The 14,923-nt window shown below is 39.9% G+C and overlaps 1 protein-coding gene across 1 annotated transcript in view; it reads right to left on the bottom strand.

The window, feature by feature from the left end:
• Positions 1-14,923, bottom strand: part of TOX (thymocyte selection associated high mobility group box) — a 350,776-nt gene that overhangs the window by 182,716 nt on the left and 153,137 nt on the right. The window contains exon 2 of the mRNA XM_023727775.1: positions 2,153-2,218. Coding sequence (XP_023583543.1) covers positions 2,153-2,218 — 66 coding nt within the window. The remainder of the gene's footprint in view (positions 1-2,152; positions 2,219-14,923) is intronic.

The raw sequence follows: 14,923 nt of genomic DNA, 5'->3' as shown, positions 1-14,923 counted from the left end.
AGGATGACTGAAGTCTTATTTATGGTCACCTAAAGGGGTACATTGATTAAAATTCCCGAAAGAATATCAAGTGATGAATCCTTGAACACACTACCTTACAGTAAACAAAAGGAATGTCAAGTGTAAAATCTAGTTAAGCCACTCAGTGTATGTAATTTGCGAAATGTATTTCCCTCCCAGCATATGTATTATCTCACATTAGCCTAATTTTTTAAATAGCAAATTCTAAAAACATTTTTATATACGCAATGTTATTAAAAAAGAGTCTGCTTCAGGATAACAAACCGGCCATGCTTCTCAAAAGCACAAAAAAGTATCTGGCGCTCTCTACTACTTCTCCATAAATTATCACTGGTATTTAAGACATTCTTAGTAACTCCTGACTGAAATGTTAAGAAAAATAATGTTAGTTGTTTGATTTTAGTCTGGGCTGAATATTATCCATTGTACTTAAAGTTAAAAATCTAAGGAGCCAGGCTTAGGATGAATATGCTCTGCATTTCCAATCCTTTATCCAAAACTCCTTAAGAGGGATATAATCATTCCCTGAAAGGAAGCAGCTGCTTTATAACAGCAATCACTTATTGAGTTTGTGTTTCTACTGTTTCAAACAAATTCAATTAGTCCTTACACTTCAAAACCCTAAAGGCACCAAAGAGATGATACCGGGCTGCTTTAATCCAATAGTAATACTAAACTTGTCAGTACAGTTTTGGGATTGATGGTTAGAAGAAAATTAATAATAACATTTTTCATTTTTTAATCAAACAGTGCGATTCAGAACTGCCAATGGACCTTGGAGGGTACTTAGTTGAATGGATTCAGTTCAGTAACAATTTTAAATGCAAAGCTCGACCTTCCAAAGGTATTCTTAGAGTAATCAACTCAGCTGAATGGAAAGGAAACGTTGGTAGGATCTTTGAACACCATGATGGCCTTTCCGCTGAACAATATGGTGTAGTTCCAAGAACGTCTGCCCAAAGATGGACGGGGTCATAATGTCTTCTAAATGCAAAGTTTGTGGAAGTGTAGGCCTGCCTCTGTTTTGAGTTAAGCACGAGACATACTGTTCTTGGAGAATTTTCAAAGCCCCACAGAGTGTAGACCTAACATATACATTAGATTTAATTCACGGACAACTACCATGGAGAAAAAGAGTTTTATACTCCCCTCTGCCCTCCTCAACCCCCTAGTTATCAAATCTATTTGGGTGGACAAGTAAACATTTAAAACTATCATAATAGAATTTATGCTATACTTGCTGATATCTGAAAAGCCAAGATGCCATGGTTTTACCATTCTGGAAAAAAAAACATGTGCAAGTCCATAAAATCCTCCTGTAAACTCTCCCTCTTACTTCAATTATTCATTCATTGACTTTTGATTACAATGTTCTTATATTTTATGTTACACTGGCCCCCTAGGGTAGTCAGAATTTTGCTTTAAATGCCCTTCCTGGATGAAAGGGCTCCATCTTAAGTATCTAAAAAATAAATAACCAAGCACTTATTTTTATAAATGTAACCATTTACATTTTCATTGTACTTTTGTTGTCACTTCTCATGATTAAATACCTTGTCAGCTAGTCCCAGTGAAATGGATACAAACGTGCCCTTGAAGGGTTTCAATCATATCATGCATTTTGACCTGAAATCTACCCACTCCCCCATGGATTCTGAAGCAGCATTAGCATCCACTCCGACGCTTTCGCGTTGGCAAAATCTCACCAACCATGTGATTTGGGTTATAAACGTATCATTTTGTTGAAAAAGCCAACAGTTGATCATTGAAGCTATTTGTGACATGTGTAGCTTATAATGATTAACTCATCTACAGTCAGAAGCACAAATAACCTGCACCTGGAAAGACTTTATTTCCTAAAGGTAAAACAACTGTTTAGGAAAGATCATGCTGGCAAAACAGCTGCTTTCTGTTCTGGAGAGAAAACAAGGCAGGAGCTTTCAACAAATGCCAACTCCGGTGTTTTATCAGCGTATCTCATTAACTAGAAACAAGGCTTAAATGCTTTGTTTATAAATTATGATTATTCCTGATTGCGGCAGTTACTGATAGTGCTACTCATTTGCAATGCAACTCTTTGAATTTGTTTAATTACAATTTGAAACAAGGCAGAGAAGATTAATTAACCCACCTGGCTGGCTGGCACATAGTCCTGGCTCGGCTCTGTCATGCTCATATACATGTTCTCACCGTCAAACTGCGAATGAAATAATAGTAAACATTCAGCAATCTTGACTGTGTGTATTTTTTCAGCAGCAAACTGGAAAACAGTAGCCATAAAAAAAAATCCTGTGGTGGGGAATATGGACAATCTGCCACAGCAAGCGAGCCACATCTTTTCTTTGATGTTTCTGTTGTCATCCTTACTGACCCTGGATGTCAGTGATTTGGAGTAATTAGCGCTCTAGTAATTACAGCAAGCAAGCAAGAAATGAATGGTTTCCTTTCATCTGCAATCTGTTTTAAAACAAAATGGCTCGTTTTGCGCGCCATGTATACATATTGCAGCTCGCCTGTAATGAAGTATTAAATAAATGGCACCGTTTCTGAAAGAAAAGGATAATGGAAAAGACACGAAGGCACAGCTCAGTGCCTTCTGAGTTTAGCTCTTAAAAGTTAAAAAAGTGCAGAGTTTTCACAACAGATGAACACCGGCTTCATCATAATAGCTTTATGATTAAAAATTTTAACTTTATAATAATATTTGAAAAGAGCATGTATCTCTAATGGTCATGGTTAAGAATGACAAGAACAGTGACTAACAATAGAAATATACAGGCTGGGTGATTAAGCTGTCCTCTCTGAAATTTTCCAAAGATGAAGAATTAATGTTAAGTATGCATAGAAACTTATTGTAGCAAGCCAATGGATTTAGGAACAAGACAGAAGGAGGAAATTCACAGGGGCAGGACAACTGCAGGAGAATCAAGTAGTTTAAATGACAACAACAAAATACTTTTCATTATTTGAGTTTTTTGAACGCAGTAACCACTCCATTCAGACTTAATCCTCAGCTATCTTTAGACACTCGATAAATGGGCAAAACATTCCTTTTTTAGTAACAGGAAGAATTTTCCTAAGGAAATAATCAAATGGACTAATACATTCAACTTCAAAGAGCTTGGTCTAAATATACATTCACTGACAGACTACTTTCAAACCTAAGAACTTCAAAACTTGAAAAACTGCTTTTTAAAACAGAACAGTGTTATTGATAATGGTGCAAATGTACAGTAATATGTCCATACTTTATCTACTGTCAAAACTAGAAAAATGTATTATAGACATAGCCTTCCACCACCTAGGAGGTGCTAGGATAAGAGGGTTATACCAACACTAGGCATATACCAAGACATCCAGACTGTGGTCAGAGCACTGGGTGCCCTGAAGATTTACATAAACATCAACTGTAAAAGTAGAGACATCACTAAAGACCCTGAGCCACTCACTAGGTTAAGTTCAGAGAATCAAAGGATTTCCTCACACATTACCATGTAAAAATATTTCAGGTTATGTGAACAACTTCTCTAAACAGATATGAAGTCACATATTCAGTGATGTGGCTGTTAGCACACGTCGGAAAGAGCACATCTAGAAAAGAAGAGTTGGAGATTTTGGTTGCTTTGTCAACTGGCTCTGGCGCCCTGATTCAAATGACTTACCCGAGGCTGCTTTTCCGTCAGGTCAGATGGACTCCTTCTTCACCTTACCGATAGTCTAGCCTTGAGTCACTCTGTCTGTGACTCCTCTAACAACCCCCAGACCTGACAAAGAGCCTGACTTAGCAGTTCTCCTGTTCCACCCCTGTGTGAGTGCACTGGTTTGTTTGCAAATGTTTTTAATGTTAAGATGCCAAGGAACCATTTAAAATATGGACAGTTTCTCTGACTGTAATAAACTAAACTGAACAGAAGTAGCGAAGTGAATCAAACACTCCACTGCAGATGCATATTCTATAAAAGTGTTACTTTCTATTTTATCTTCTCTAACTCATTTTCTAAATCTGGTGTCGTTCTTATGCCAACTAAGGCTTTGAAGTTTTGATTTTAGTCTATCCAAAGTGCATGCTAATTCAGTATATTCAACGTTACTGTTCTTGATAAGGACTTTTCCATCAAAAAGTACCAATACCTAAGTAATATGGAGCCAAGGCTGAACCAGCATTGTTACAGTAAAACAATTACTATATGTATGATAATTATGGTAGTTAAAAAAATTTGAGTACATTTTATGTCCCAGCCACCTGTAGCTTTACATGTATTAACTGATAAGTATTAACTGATTTAATCCTCACAACAACCGACGGTTAGCTGTTATTATTATTACCTACATTTTTCAAAGGAAGAAATGGATTCACAGAGAAATTAAGCTATATACTCAAAGACACACAGCTCATAATAGGCAGAACTGGGATTCAAACCCAGGTACCTTGGCTTTCTAGCCCATGCAGTTAACCACCAGAATATGTACATTATATTCTGAAGCATACTGATGAGTTAGCTATCAATCCTGGAAATTATTTCAATAAATTATCAAAGCAGAGGGGTACAAATATCTCATAGTATTGCAATATTGTCTAGAATGTCTGTGGTATTTTGAGACTCCAAAGACGAGTGTTATGGTCAGCTGTCTATTTAGTCATCAGCCTGGCTGAATCCCCCTGGATAGTTGACAATCAAAGCCTTAAGAGACTCAGAGGTAGCTTCTTCTCTTGGCATCAGGACACTGATCTCCTCCAAAAGCTTATTTCTGGAGGCCTACTCACTCCCATCGAGTCAGTTCTGACTCCCGAGCCCAGCGGAGAGGAGTAAGGCAAGGCTCAGTGCGGGAGCTGGTCAGGCGAACGTCGTCAGTGCAATTTCCTTAGTCCCCAACCACACAGGTTCAGGAGCCAGGCCTCAGCAGGCCTCCTACTGATCCAGCATTCTTTCAAATGCAGCCTGGGTCATGGGCTTAGTAGCCAGTTGTCATCTGAAATGGAATTACAGAGCATAGAATTTCAGTCTTAGAAAGGTCCCTGAAAGCATCACATCTGAATTCTTCGTGTTATGATTGAAGGAACAGAATATTTTATTGGTCACCTGGCCTCTCTGGGAATAGAAGTGAGGTCTGGCCTCTGAATAGAATAGTTTTCCACTACTACATACTGCTTTATGTACTCCGTTACCCATTAAAAAAAGTGGGATTCAGCCATAAAAAAGACTGAAGTTCTAATACATGCTGACATGAATAAACCTTGAAAACATCATGCTGAGTGAAATAAGCCAGACACAAAAGGACAAGAATTTTGTGATGCTTGGTGGCGCAGTGGTTAAAGCTATTGACCGCTAACGGAAAGGTCGGTGGTTTGAAACCACCAGCGGCTCCACGGGAGAAAGATGTGGCAGTCTGCTTCGGTAGAGATTTACAGCCTCGGAAACCCTATGGGGTCGCTATGAGTCAGAGTCAACTTGACGGCCGTGGGTTTTTTTTTTTATATGAAATAGTCAGAATAGGCAAACGCATAGAGACAGAAAGTGATCAGTGGTTATCATGGGCTGGGGAGGAGGGGCAAGGGGCATTAATGTTCAATAGGTACAAAGTTTCTGTTTGGGGTGATGAAAAGTTTTGGAAACTGATAGTGGTAAAACTTGTACAATTATATTGTGATACAATTAATACCAATGAATTGTACACTTAAAAGTCACTAAATTGACAAATCTTATGTTATACATATTTTACCACAATGGGATTAAAAAATGGAGACTCAGACTCTGCAGCTCTTGGTACATGACTTGTCTGCACACTCCCCTGACTTGGAGGCGGGCATTTACATGATACCCCACTAAGGGCCTTGCTTCACTCTACCTGGACCACACAGTAAACGACTGCCATCGAGTTGATTCCGACTCATGGCAACCCTATGCGTGTCAGAGTAGAATTGCTCCAGACGGTTTTCAATGGCTGCTTTTTCAAAAGCACATTGCCAGGTCTTTCTTCCGAGGAGCCTTTGGGTGGTTTTGAACCACTGATCTTTTGGTTAGCAGCCAAACGCTTTAATCACTGTGCCACCAGGGCTCCTATATCTAAGCATACCAGGGCTTAATTTCCATGTAGTCTCAATTTTAAAACCTGAAGCAAAGTCTGAAAGGATAAATAGACTGACTTGTTTAAATCTAAATTTAAATGGCATCAACCCAGGATTAGCCTTTCTGACCAAGTGCTTTCTTACTCTTGATTGTGTTTTTATTTCAAAGCACCAGGGGATGCAATCACATAAAAAGTCATTTATAATCTTCTACTACAGTTTTTTTTTTTTTTTAATTGTTTTTAGAGGATATTAACCAAACCCGTAATCCCAGAGAGCTTTTCAAAACTAGGTAGTTACTATTTTTTCTGTTTAAAAACCAAAAGCTGACATCAGGCAATGTTGGAACACAGTGAATGATGAGCAAAAAGGGGTGATATTCAGGGGCCTACCTACAGAAAATAACGCCTATGGCAGTTAGTTTTAAATTGCTGAATGATCTCTCACAGCTGGCGGTGGGAGCTGCGCTGGCCAATAGAAACTGCTCATTAGCGCCCCCGCACCCAAGTGGCGCCCAGGGCACGCCCCCTACCTGCCATACCTTAGTTATGCCTCTGGTGATATTGGGCTACCAAACCACTAAAACAAGAAAAATCAAGGCAAGAATGTGAAGTGTAAATTAATCATTAGCTCTGGTACAGAAACGGGATCTTTTTAGGGAAATCATTAAAAGAAAATCAGGAAATTGCAGCTGGGGGGTGGGGGAGATCTCATGGAAATCAAAAAACAGTACCACATTGTATTTCCCATAAAGGGGAAATCTTACAACCCTGCATGTTTCTCAGAAGGAATATTTGATACTTTAATTCTAAAAAAGACAGAGAGAGAGAGCTAAAAATGGAAATGTTTATAACAGTGAGTTAATTTTCTTAGAATATGCATTATAATAAATCATTACAAGAAAGTGCAATATCCTTCAAATAAAATTTCCATTTTTTTATTGCTCTGCCCAATATAAGATTACAAATCATCTATTTTTTTTTTGGGGGGGGGTAGTGGGAGAAAAAACTTAAGTTTGGGGAACAAAGTCAAAGACTTTTGCTGGTTCATACAGAACAAAGCATTTTGGAAGATGTAAGCACAGAGTGAAGGATGAGAATGTGCACAGGAGCACAGCTATCATGGCGGCTCACATGCGTAGTGACGTGAATCCAGTAAAAATATAAGGAGGCCAATTCTTCCTATTTCCTACTCATCTCCACCACCCTCAGGGAAAAAGATCAGGAGACACTGGAGAGGGAACACTTGTCTGTTTATCTTCCAGCTTCAAGGTGAATGTGTGGATGTAAGACAGGCTTGAATCAGTCCGCCTCCAAGCAAGCACCTGCTGAATGGAGCTGTGGTAAGCACAGTGGGCCTGTGAGGGCGCTCACACTGAAAAGAAGAGAGAGAGACCAGGCAGGGCCAACGATATCAACGTCCCAATAAAAGACAGGGGAGTTCCTCTGCTGGTCTTTTGTGTGGATGTGTGTCATAACCAGGGAGCACACAGAGCTGAGCTAGGAAACAGAAACCCCTCTCAGCTGGACTCCTATCCCTTGACTTGAGTGGTAAACACTTTGCTATAGATCTGACCAGAACACACAGGAAGTATGGGCTTGGCTGTGAACTTAGGAGGGCTGAAGAGGGTAGCGAATACCAGACCCACAACCTAGAATCTGGACTCCACCTGGGGCCTGGCTTTTATATTCCCATTTTTGCTGAGTGATATATTTATTTGGGGAAGAAGTCTACATCATGTTCCCTTCGTTAACTTTGATAATAGAAATTTTCAACAATAACGCTATGCATTTATACTAAATTTGTCCTTGTAAATCTCTCCTACGACATGGCTCACTGGCATGAATCTTGAGGACAGCAGTTTCGCTTTGCTGTTCCGGGCATGGCCATGAAGCAATGGGGCTTTTTCAACAAGCACACTAAACTGATTCATTCAAATGAGTACTGTATTCTTTTTAGTAGTCACCTTATACGCTCTAATGAGCCCTGGTGGTACAGTGGTTACAGTGCTCAGCTGCTAACCAAAAGCTCAGCAGTTCGAACTCACCAGTTGCTCCTCTGGAGAAAAACGTGGCAGCCTGCTTCTGCGCAGATTACAGCCTTGGAAACCCTATGGGGCAGTTCTACTCTGTCATATAGAGTTGCTATGAGTCAGAATCAACTTGACGGCAACTGGTTTGGTTATACGAGTTTTACACCTCTACACTTATGATAATGATGGTTTACACCATTTCCCACAGCCATGAAGGCCCAGTAGGCACTGCTTCTGCTGTCACCACAGCTACAGACCAAAGTGACCCCAAGCATAGCACACAGAGACCCTACGCCTGGCCAAGAGCAGAGGAGGTGCTGCTTTCCTCAGAGTCTGATAAGAGGGGCTGGATAACACAATGAGGGAGTGTGGCAGAATTACCGCCCAATGGAGAGGACTGGCCTGTGGTGTTCTCTGTGGCCGCTCTGGAGATGCCCAGCTCTGGAGATGCCCAGCAACCAGTGGTGATTTGTTGCGAAGCTAAGACAGCTTGGTAACAAGCCACCTCACACAGTGTTCTCCCTGCTCCCTGCCTCATTTTCTCTTCCCCCTCGCATAGTGGTCAAGAGTTCAGCTACTAATCAAAAGGTTGGTAGATCGAATCCACCAGCTGCTCCTTGGAAACCCTATGGGGCAGTTCTACTCTGTCCTGTAGGATAGCTATGAGTTGGAATCCACTCAATGGCAATGTTTTTTTTTTTTTCTTGCTTCCTCGAGCTTGGGCTCTCAGTGTCAGCATGTGAGCCTTTACCGGAGGCTCTGCTTTCTTGGGAGCTCAGACTTTAACGGTCACGCTACGATAACCTCACCCCATCTGCGTTCTGGTTTTATTATATTATTTCTAAGAGTCAATAATTCTATTTTAAATTCTTTTGCAAAGACAGAAACAAACTTTTGAAAAAGTAATGAATAGACAGAGCAAGATTTTTTCTATATCATGAAGAAAGAAAAAAAAAAGCACATTTCTAGAAAACTTCATTAACCCAAAACTTCCCACACATTAACCCCGAACTTCCCCATTTTCATTATGCATTATTTTTGAAAGAAAAGAATGTTTGGAGGAAAGCTTAGCTATAACTCCAAATCCATTCTGGTGAATTTAATGGAAATAAGTTTAACCAAAGAAAAATATGTACGACACAAGCTACCAGTTTTTAGTAAAAGGCCCCGACAAGGCGTTTGCTATCAGAAAATCAGGAAATAATGTCTGATTTCATACAGGGGCTTTGTTTTTCAAACTGAGTTCCCAAGTAATTTCTAAATTTCTATAAAGCTTAAAGCTGTAAAACTGTACTGTGTAGTTGAAAATCAGTGCAGTTTCAAACAATTGGTTTACTACACTCCCCTGACTTGTCATATTTTAGGGAAATTTTTCTGAATCCATCCACTAAAGGTACAATTTGAGAAGTACATTCAAAATTGCTAGCAATTCTTACCTAAGCTCACTTATTTTCACATCATATCAACTCTCACCTCATTTACCATAGTATCTAAGTCCAGCATAACGTGGAATGAAAAGTATGAAGGTAATGACTTTTGGGGGCTTGGATCTTTTACTGGTATTCCTTTTTAAGCACAGTGAACACTTTTCAGCATCTGACATGTAAAGAAAAAGGTGAGACTATTTCTCCAGACACGTGTGGTCTGAAGAGTCTGCTCAGTTCTGGGAACCTCAAAACAATGTAAGAGACCAGTAGAAGTTCAGAGCATCGAAAAAGTTCTGGACTTGAATGACAGATGTATAAAAAAGACTAACAAAGAAGTGATATTTAGACTGGTTAAGTGGCAGTTAAGTGGGATAAAAAGAGACATAACTTTCAAAAGAATTTGGGGACAAACAATTATTGAATGGACTGAACAAATTTGAGATTAAAAGTAGCAGTACCAAATAAAAGTACAAATATAAAGGTACAGGGTTATTAAGATGGAAATTCTCACTTCCCTATTATCATTACTCAGACCAATAACATTGTGACTAAGTATAAAAATTATGTTACCAAAATAGACTTTTGGTAATTAAAATCTCCTAAGGGTAGGACAGGTGTTGAAATTTATTTTGGTATATTCAGGGTGAACCTGACCAATTAGAAATACGAGAGGCTCAGTCTAGATCTACTCCAGTTCCTTTTAGAGATCATATTTGACATTTATTTTTTCAGATTCCAGTAAGTCACTGTTTCCTAAATGAAAATATAATGACGTTTAAGAACTGGATTGAATAGCAGGAAAAAAGAATCCTTTAAGTCATTGAATTTGAGTACGGAGATGTCCATTGTGAAAGTAAGCAAGGCTCTGCTGGCTTATAGCTTTCATTTTAAGAAACTTGAGAAGTAATTCAATCTATTGTTATATCAAAAGGAGTATAATTTTCAATTTTTTTAAACATCTTCAAATACTGTATAGTTATATCTATTTTTGCCTAGTCTCCTTTGATATTTAACCTATGATCCATCTCATGTGACTTTCCCTGCTGACTTATCCACATTTTTATGAAGATTATAGCATTATTTTCCTTGCTTTAACTTAATGCTTCTTGAATAAGATGTCCCCTTCCTACGGCATGTTCCTTATATGCATTTATAGAGTTTCAATTCTAGTTTCTTTTAATCATCTTCTTGTGTCTAGTAGCTCTAACCGTCCCTCTAGGTCATTTTCCCACTCCCCTTTGACTTTTTTTGGTAGCATTCTCTCAAATCCTCCATCTTCCCCTTTGACAGTATCCTTTTTATAGCGTGATATGTAGCCAGAAACATGTTGGAGCTGAGGCTGGAAGACTTGCTGCTGGAAACAGCATGCTTCCTTCTAGTCAAAGCCTTATTTATACCGCATGGCTAAGGATGATGGGTTCTCTTTGTTTTACTTTCTGGAATGACACCATCTGATGTTCTTTTGCCGAAAAATTTGGAGAAGGAAATATCAGCACATGGCATGGTCTTGCTGGTACATTAAAATTAAATGGTAACGGACACATTCTAGGTTAAAATGTGGCCAACATTCATTCATTCATTCATTCATTCATTACTCAACAAGTGCTCCTTTTGCACCTATTGTGCGCCAGGCCCCTTTCTTAGCAAGAGGAGCTAACGTTTATTGAGTGTTTATTATGTGCCAGCTACACACATGCATAACTCACTGAATTCTCACAACAACACTCTGAGGCAGGTAGTACTGGTATCATTTTACCAAAAAGAAAACTAGTCTTAGAGAATTATAGTAAGTAATTTGGAAGGAGTAGAGCACAGCCTCAGTTCAGGTCTGTCTGGTGGCAAAAAAAAGCACTTTATAGGAGAAGATCTGCTCAAGGGAAACAAGACCCTGGTGAAAGAAGACTATCGCTCAACATGAACACTCTAAGTATCCCAGGTGATTGCAGAACTAAGGAATACCAGAGCCATTTCAATGACTATCAGGACAGCTGACTTCCTTTCATCATTTCAGTGACCACACCCGTTTAATGGCAATAGGTATTTCCTACAAGTACATACTCTATTCCTGTAGTCAACTCTAATTGGCCCAGAGCCATCCCTAGCAGAGGCAAAAATCTCTGTTAGGAAGACCACGGACTCAATTGAGCCAGAGTGGGGTCTAAGACCTGTCTCTGCCCCCATTAGCTGTGTGACTGGGGAACCACTGCCTCTGTGAACCTCAGGCATCAAGTCACTAATTTGTGAGGAGACTAGAATACATGTACACAGTTGTATCACAGCAACAAACAAGCCACCACAGTACAACAAACTGACAGATGGGTGATGGTCAACCTTGCTTAGTGATTTACATATGGTCAAACAATCCATGCCTCCATGCCTTCCCATCATCTCCTCCTTGGAATACCCCTTCACCTCCTGCTCCCTGTTATTTACCTCCTATCTCCTAGTAATAGAGTGATCATTGAATTTATCATCCAACCTGGGACACTTCTAAAAGTGAATCAAACCAAACCAAACCCACTGCCGTCGAATCAATTCTGACTCACAGCAACCCTATAGGACAGAGTAGAACTGCCCCACAGGGTTTCCAAGGAGTGGCTCGTGGATTCAAACTGCCAAGCTCTTAACCAGTATTCTACCAGGGCTCTTTGAGAGTGAAAGGAGGTACTATTACAAATTATGATTGAATAACAAGCGTAAACTTATACTCTCCCAAGCAAGGAGAATCTTCTGCCCACAGGGTAAGCATTCTCTGACATCCTGGATGACGGACACACCCTGTGCTGGGTCCTCATAAGTCTTCCCAAGCATCTTGTCCTGATCACAGCACATGTTCCCTGTGCTGTCACTGCTGCATTCCTCTCTCCTGCACTGTCCAGTGACTATGAGTGCTTTGAGGGCAGGGACTGTCCTGTGTATCATTCTGTCCTCTGCACTTAGCATGTGCCTAGCACATAGTATGAACTCAATAATATTAAATTAATGATCAAGTAAATTTGGTGCAATATTCTGGGAAGTATAAACATTTCAGATATCTAATGATTCCATTATTCTGCAGTAACATTTTATTCCATGGGCTTTTGTTTCCAAACCAATTTTTGTCCATGAAAATGATTGATTCTCCAGGGGCATTGGACAAAAGTCTCCGGACACCAGATCACACATTAATTTCTAATTTCTTCCTGTACTACTGGAAATGAGCTTTCTTCAGTCACTCCAGCCGGGATAATTTGAAAGGAGTTCATTTCATGAGAGTTTAGAAAACAGCTGGAAGTTTCATGCTAGCGAGTAGTCAAGTCCTTAATCTACTCATTGATCCTGGAGGTCATTCCAGGGAACAGGCGGTGTCCATGCTGCTTCAGACCAGGCCGGTTTGTTTCCTCACGCTGACGTCAAGCTGTTGGTGAACATTTTGCTCCCCAAAAATCATCGCCAAGTCTCTACCAGCATGTGACTGAAACACCGGCTGGACTGGCAGATGGAGGACAGTTCCACTGCTCCTTGTCCCCTCATGCGGTGTATGGGTAGCCCAGGGCCTCTTACTCCCCTGTAGGTATGGCACGGTAGGACGGAATTTAGGAGAAACACCATCACAAGTGGGTCTGAAATAAGAAGATCGAAACTGGAGTCCTGGTTCTGACATGTTCCAGCAGAGTGGTCTTAGGGATGAGCGTAATAGTTACACTCTTTATCCATTGATTTCAGATTCATATGAGACATGTGAATGCACTTGTAAATTGTAGAGCACTATATACACATGGAGCCCTGGTGGCCTCGTGGTTAAAGCTAAGGCTGCTAACCAAAGTTCGGCAGTTTGAATCCACCAGCCACTCCTTGGAAACCCTAGGGGACAGTTCTACTCTGTCCTATAGGGTCGCTATAAGTTGGAATTGACTCGACGGCAATGGGTTTGGTGTTTTTTTTTTTTTTTTTTGTATACGCACATGCCCTGTGCTGCATTCTGGAAACTATGGTACTTTCCCAACATGGCAAGTTGACTGTTTCCATCATTAATTGGAAAGATTGACAGGCAGAAAGTAGTGGAAAGAATCAGGCGCAATATGCCCTAGACTAGCCTGTGAAAAGGTCTCTAATATGGAAAATAATATGCAGACATTACTTTTTATCTGTCTATCTTTATATATATATATACTGTATATATACCACCACCCATCTGTGAGTTCTTGTACTGTGGTGGCTTGTGTCTCGCTGTGATGCTGGAAGCTATGTCACTGATATTTCAAATACCAACAGGGTCGCCCAAGGTAGACAGGTTTCAGTGGAGCTTCCAGACTAAGATAGACTATGAAAAAACAGACTGACAATCTACTTCCAAAAAGTAGCTATTGATAATCCTATGGCTCACAACAGAATACTCTCCAACTTGCTTGCTTTAGACAAGTCAGCATCAGGAGGGATCAACTGCTGAAGGCGAGCATCATGTTTGGTAGAGGGCCAGCGAGGGTGAGGGAGACTCTTGGTGAGATAGATTGGTACAATAGCCACAATGATGGACTTGAAAATGCTGATGATTGTGAGGGCGGCACAAGACAGGTCAACGTTTCGTTCTGTTGTACATAAAGTCGCCGTGACTCAGAGTCAACGCGACAGCAGCTATTTATCTCTGTAAGCGCCACTATGCCAATTTTGTTTTACATGTTGCTGTAAAAAACAATTAGCATAGCACGCTTATGAAAATATCTCACAGGGGAGGGCACGACAGGCAAACAAATGTAGAAGGTGCGTGTTATTTTTGTAAAAATACCGTATACTCATATGTTCTTTAAGTATGTGTGTATTTATTTACTGTGTGTGTGTGCAAAATATTTTCCCTCTGAAATGTTTTTTATTTGACTAATGTTTAAATTATTTCAGATTACCTAGGGGAGTAGCTATTATTATATAGTAATAAAAACCATTACACAAAATTTCATGAAAATGCAAACTATTAAACACTTCTCTTAGTTCATTATGAAAATATTAAGTCAGTCATAATAAACTACATTATATCACATCTGCTAAAATCACATCAGTCTAATTTGTTGTCATAAAATGAAGATTTAAAACAGTTTCGGCATAGATTTAAGCAGTTTTGGCATAAAACAATGCAGTGTTATATACTTAAATATATAGTATATGATATAAGAAAGTAGCCCTGGTAGTGCAGTGGTTAAGCTCATGGCTGCTAACTGAAAGGCCAGCAGTTCTAACCCACCAGCCACTCTGTGGGAGAAAGATGTGGCTGTTTCCATAAACATTTACAGCCTTGGAAACCCTGTGGGGTCAGTTCTACTCTGTCCTGTTGGGTCACTATGAGTCAGAATCCACTTGATAGCAATGGGTTTTTATGATATAAGATGATATAAGTCTCCTATT

This window comes from Trichechus manatus, unplaced genomic scaffold (genome assembly GCF_000243295.1).
Source record: "Trichechus manatus latirostris isolate Lorelei unplaced genomic scaffold, TriManLat1.0 scaffold00018, whole genome shotgun sequence".
In the NCBI taxonomy this organism is placed as follows: domain Eukaryota; kingdom Metazoa; phylum Chordata; class Mammalia; order Sirenia; family Trichechidae; genus Trichechus; species Trichechus manatus.
The sequence above is the reverse complement of the archived record's forward strand: the minus strand, read 5'-3'. Positions and strand labels throughout refer to the sequence as shown.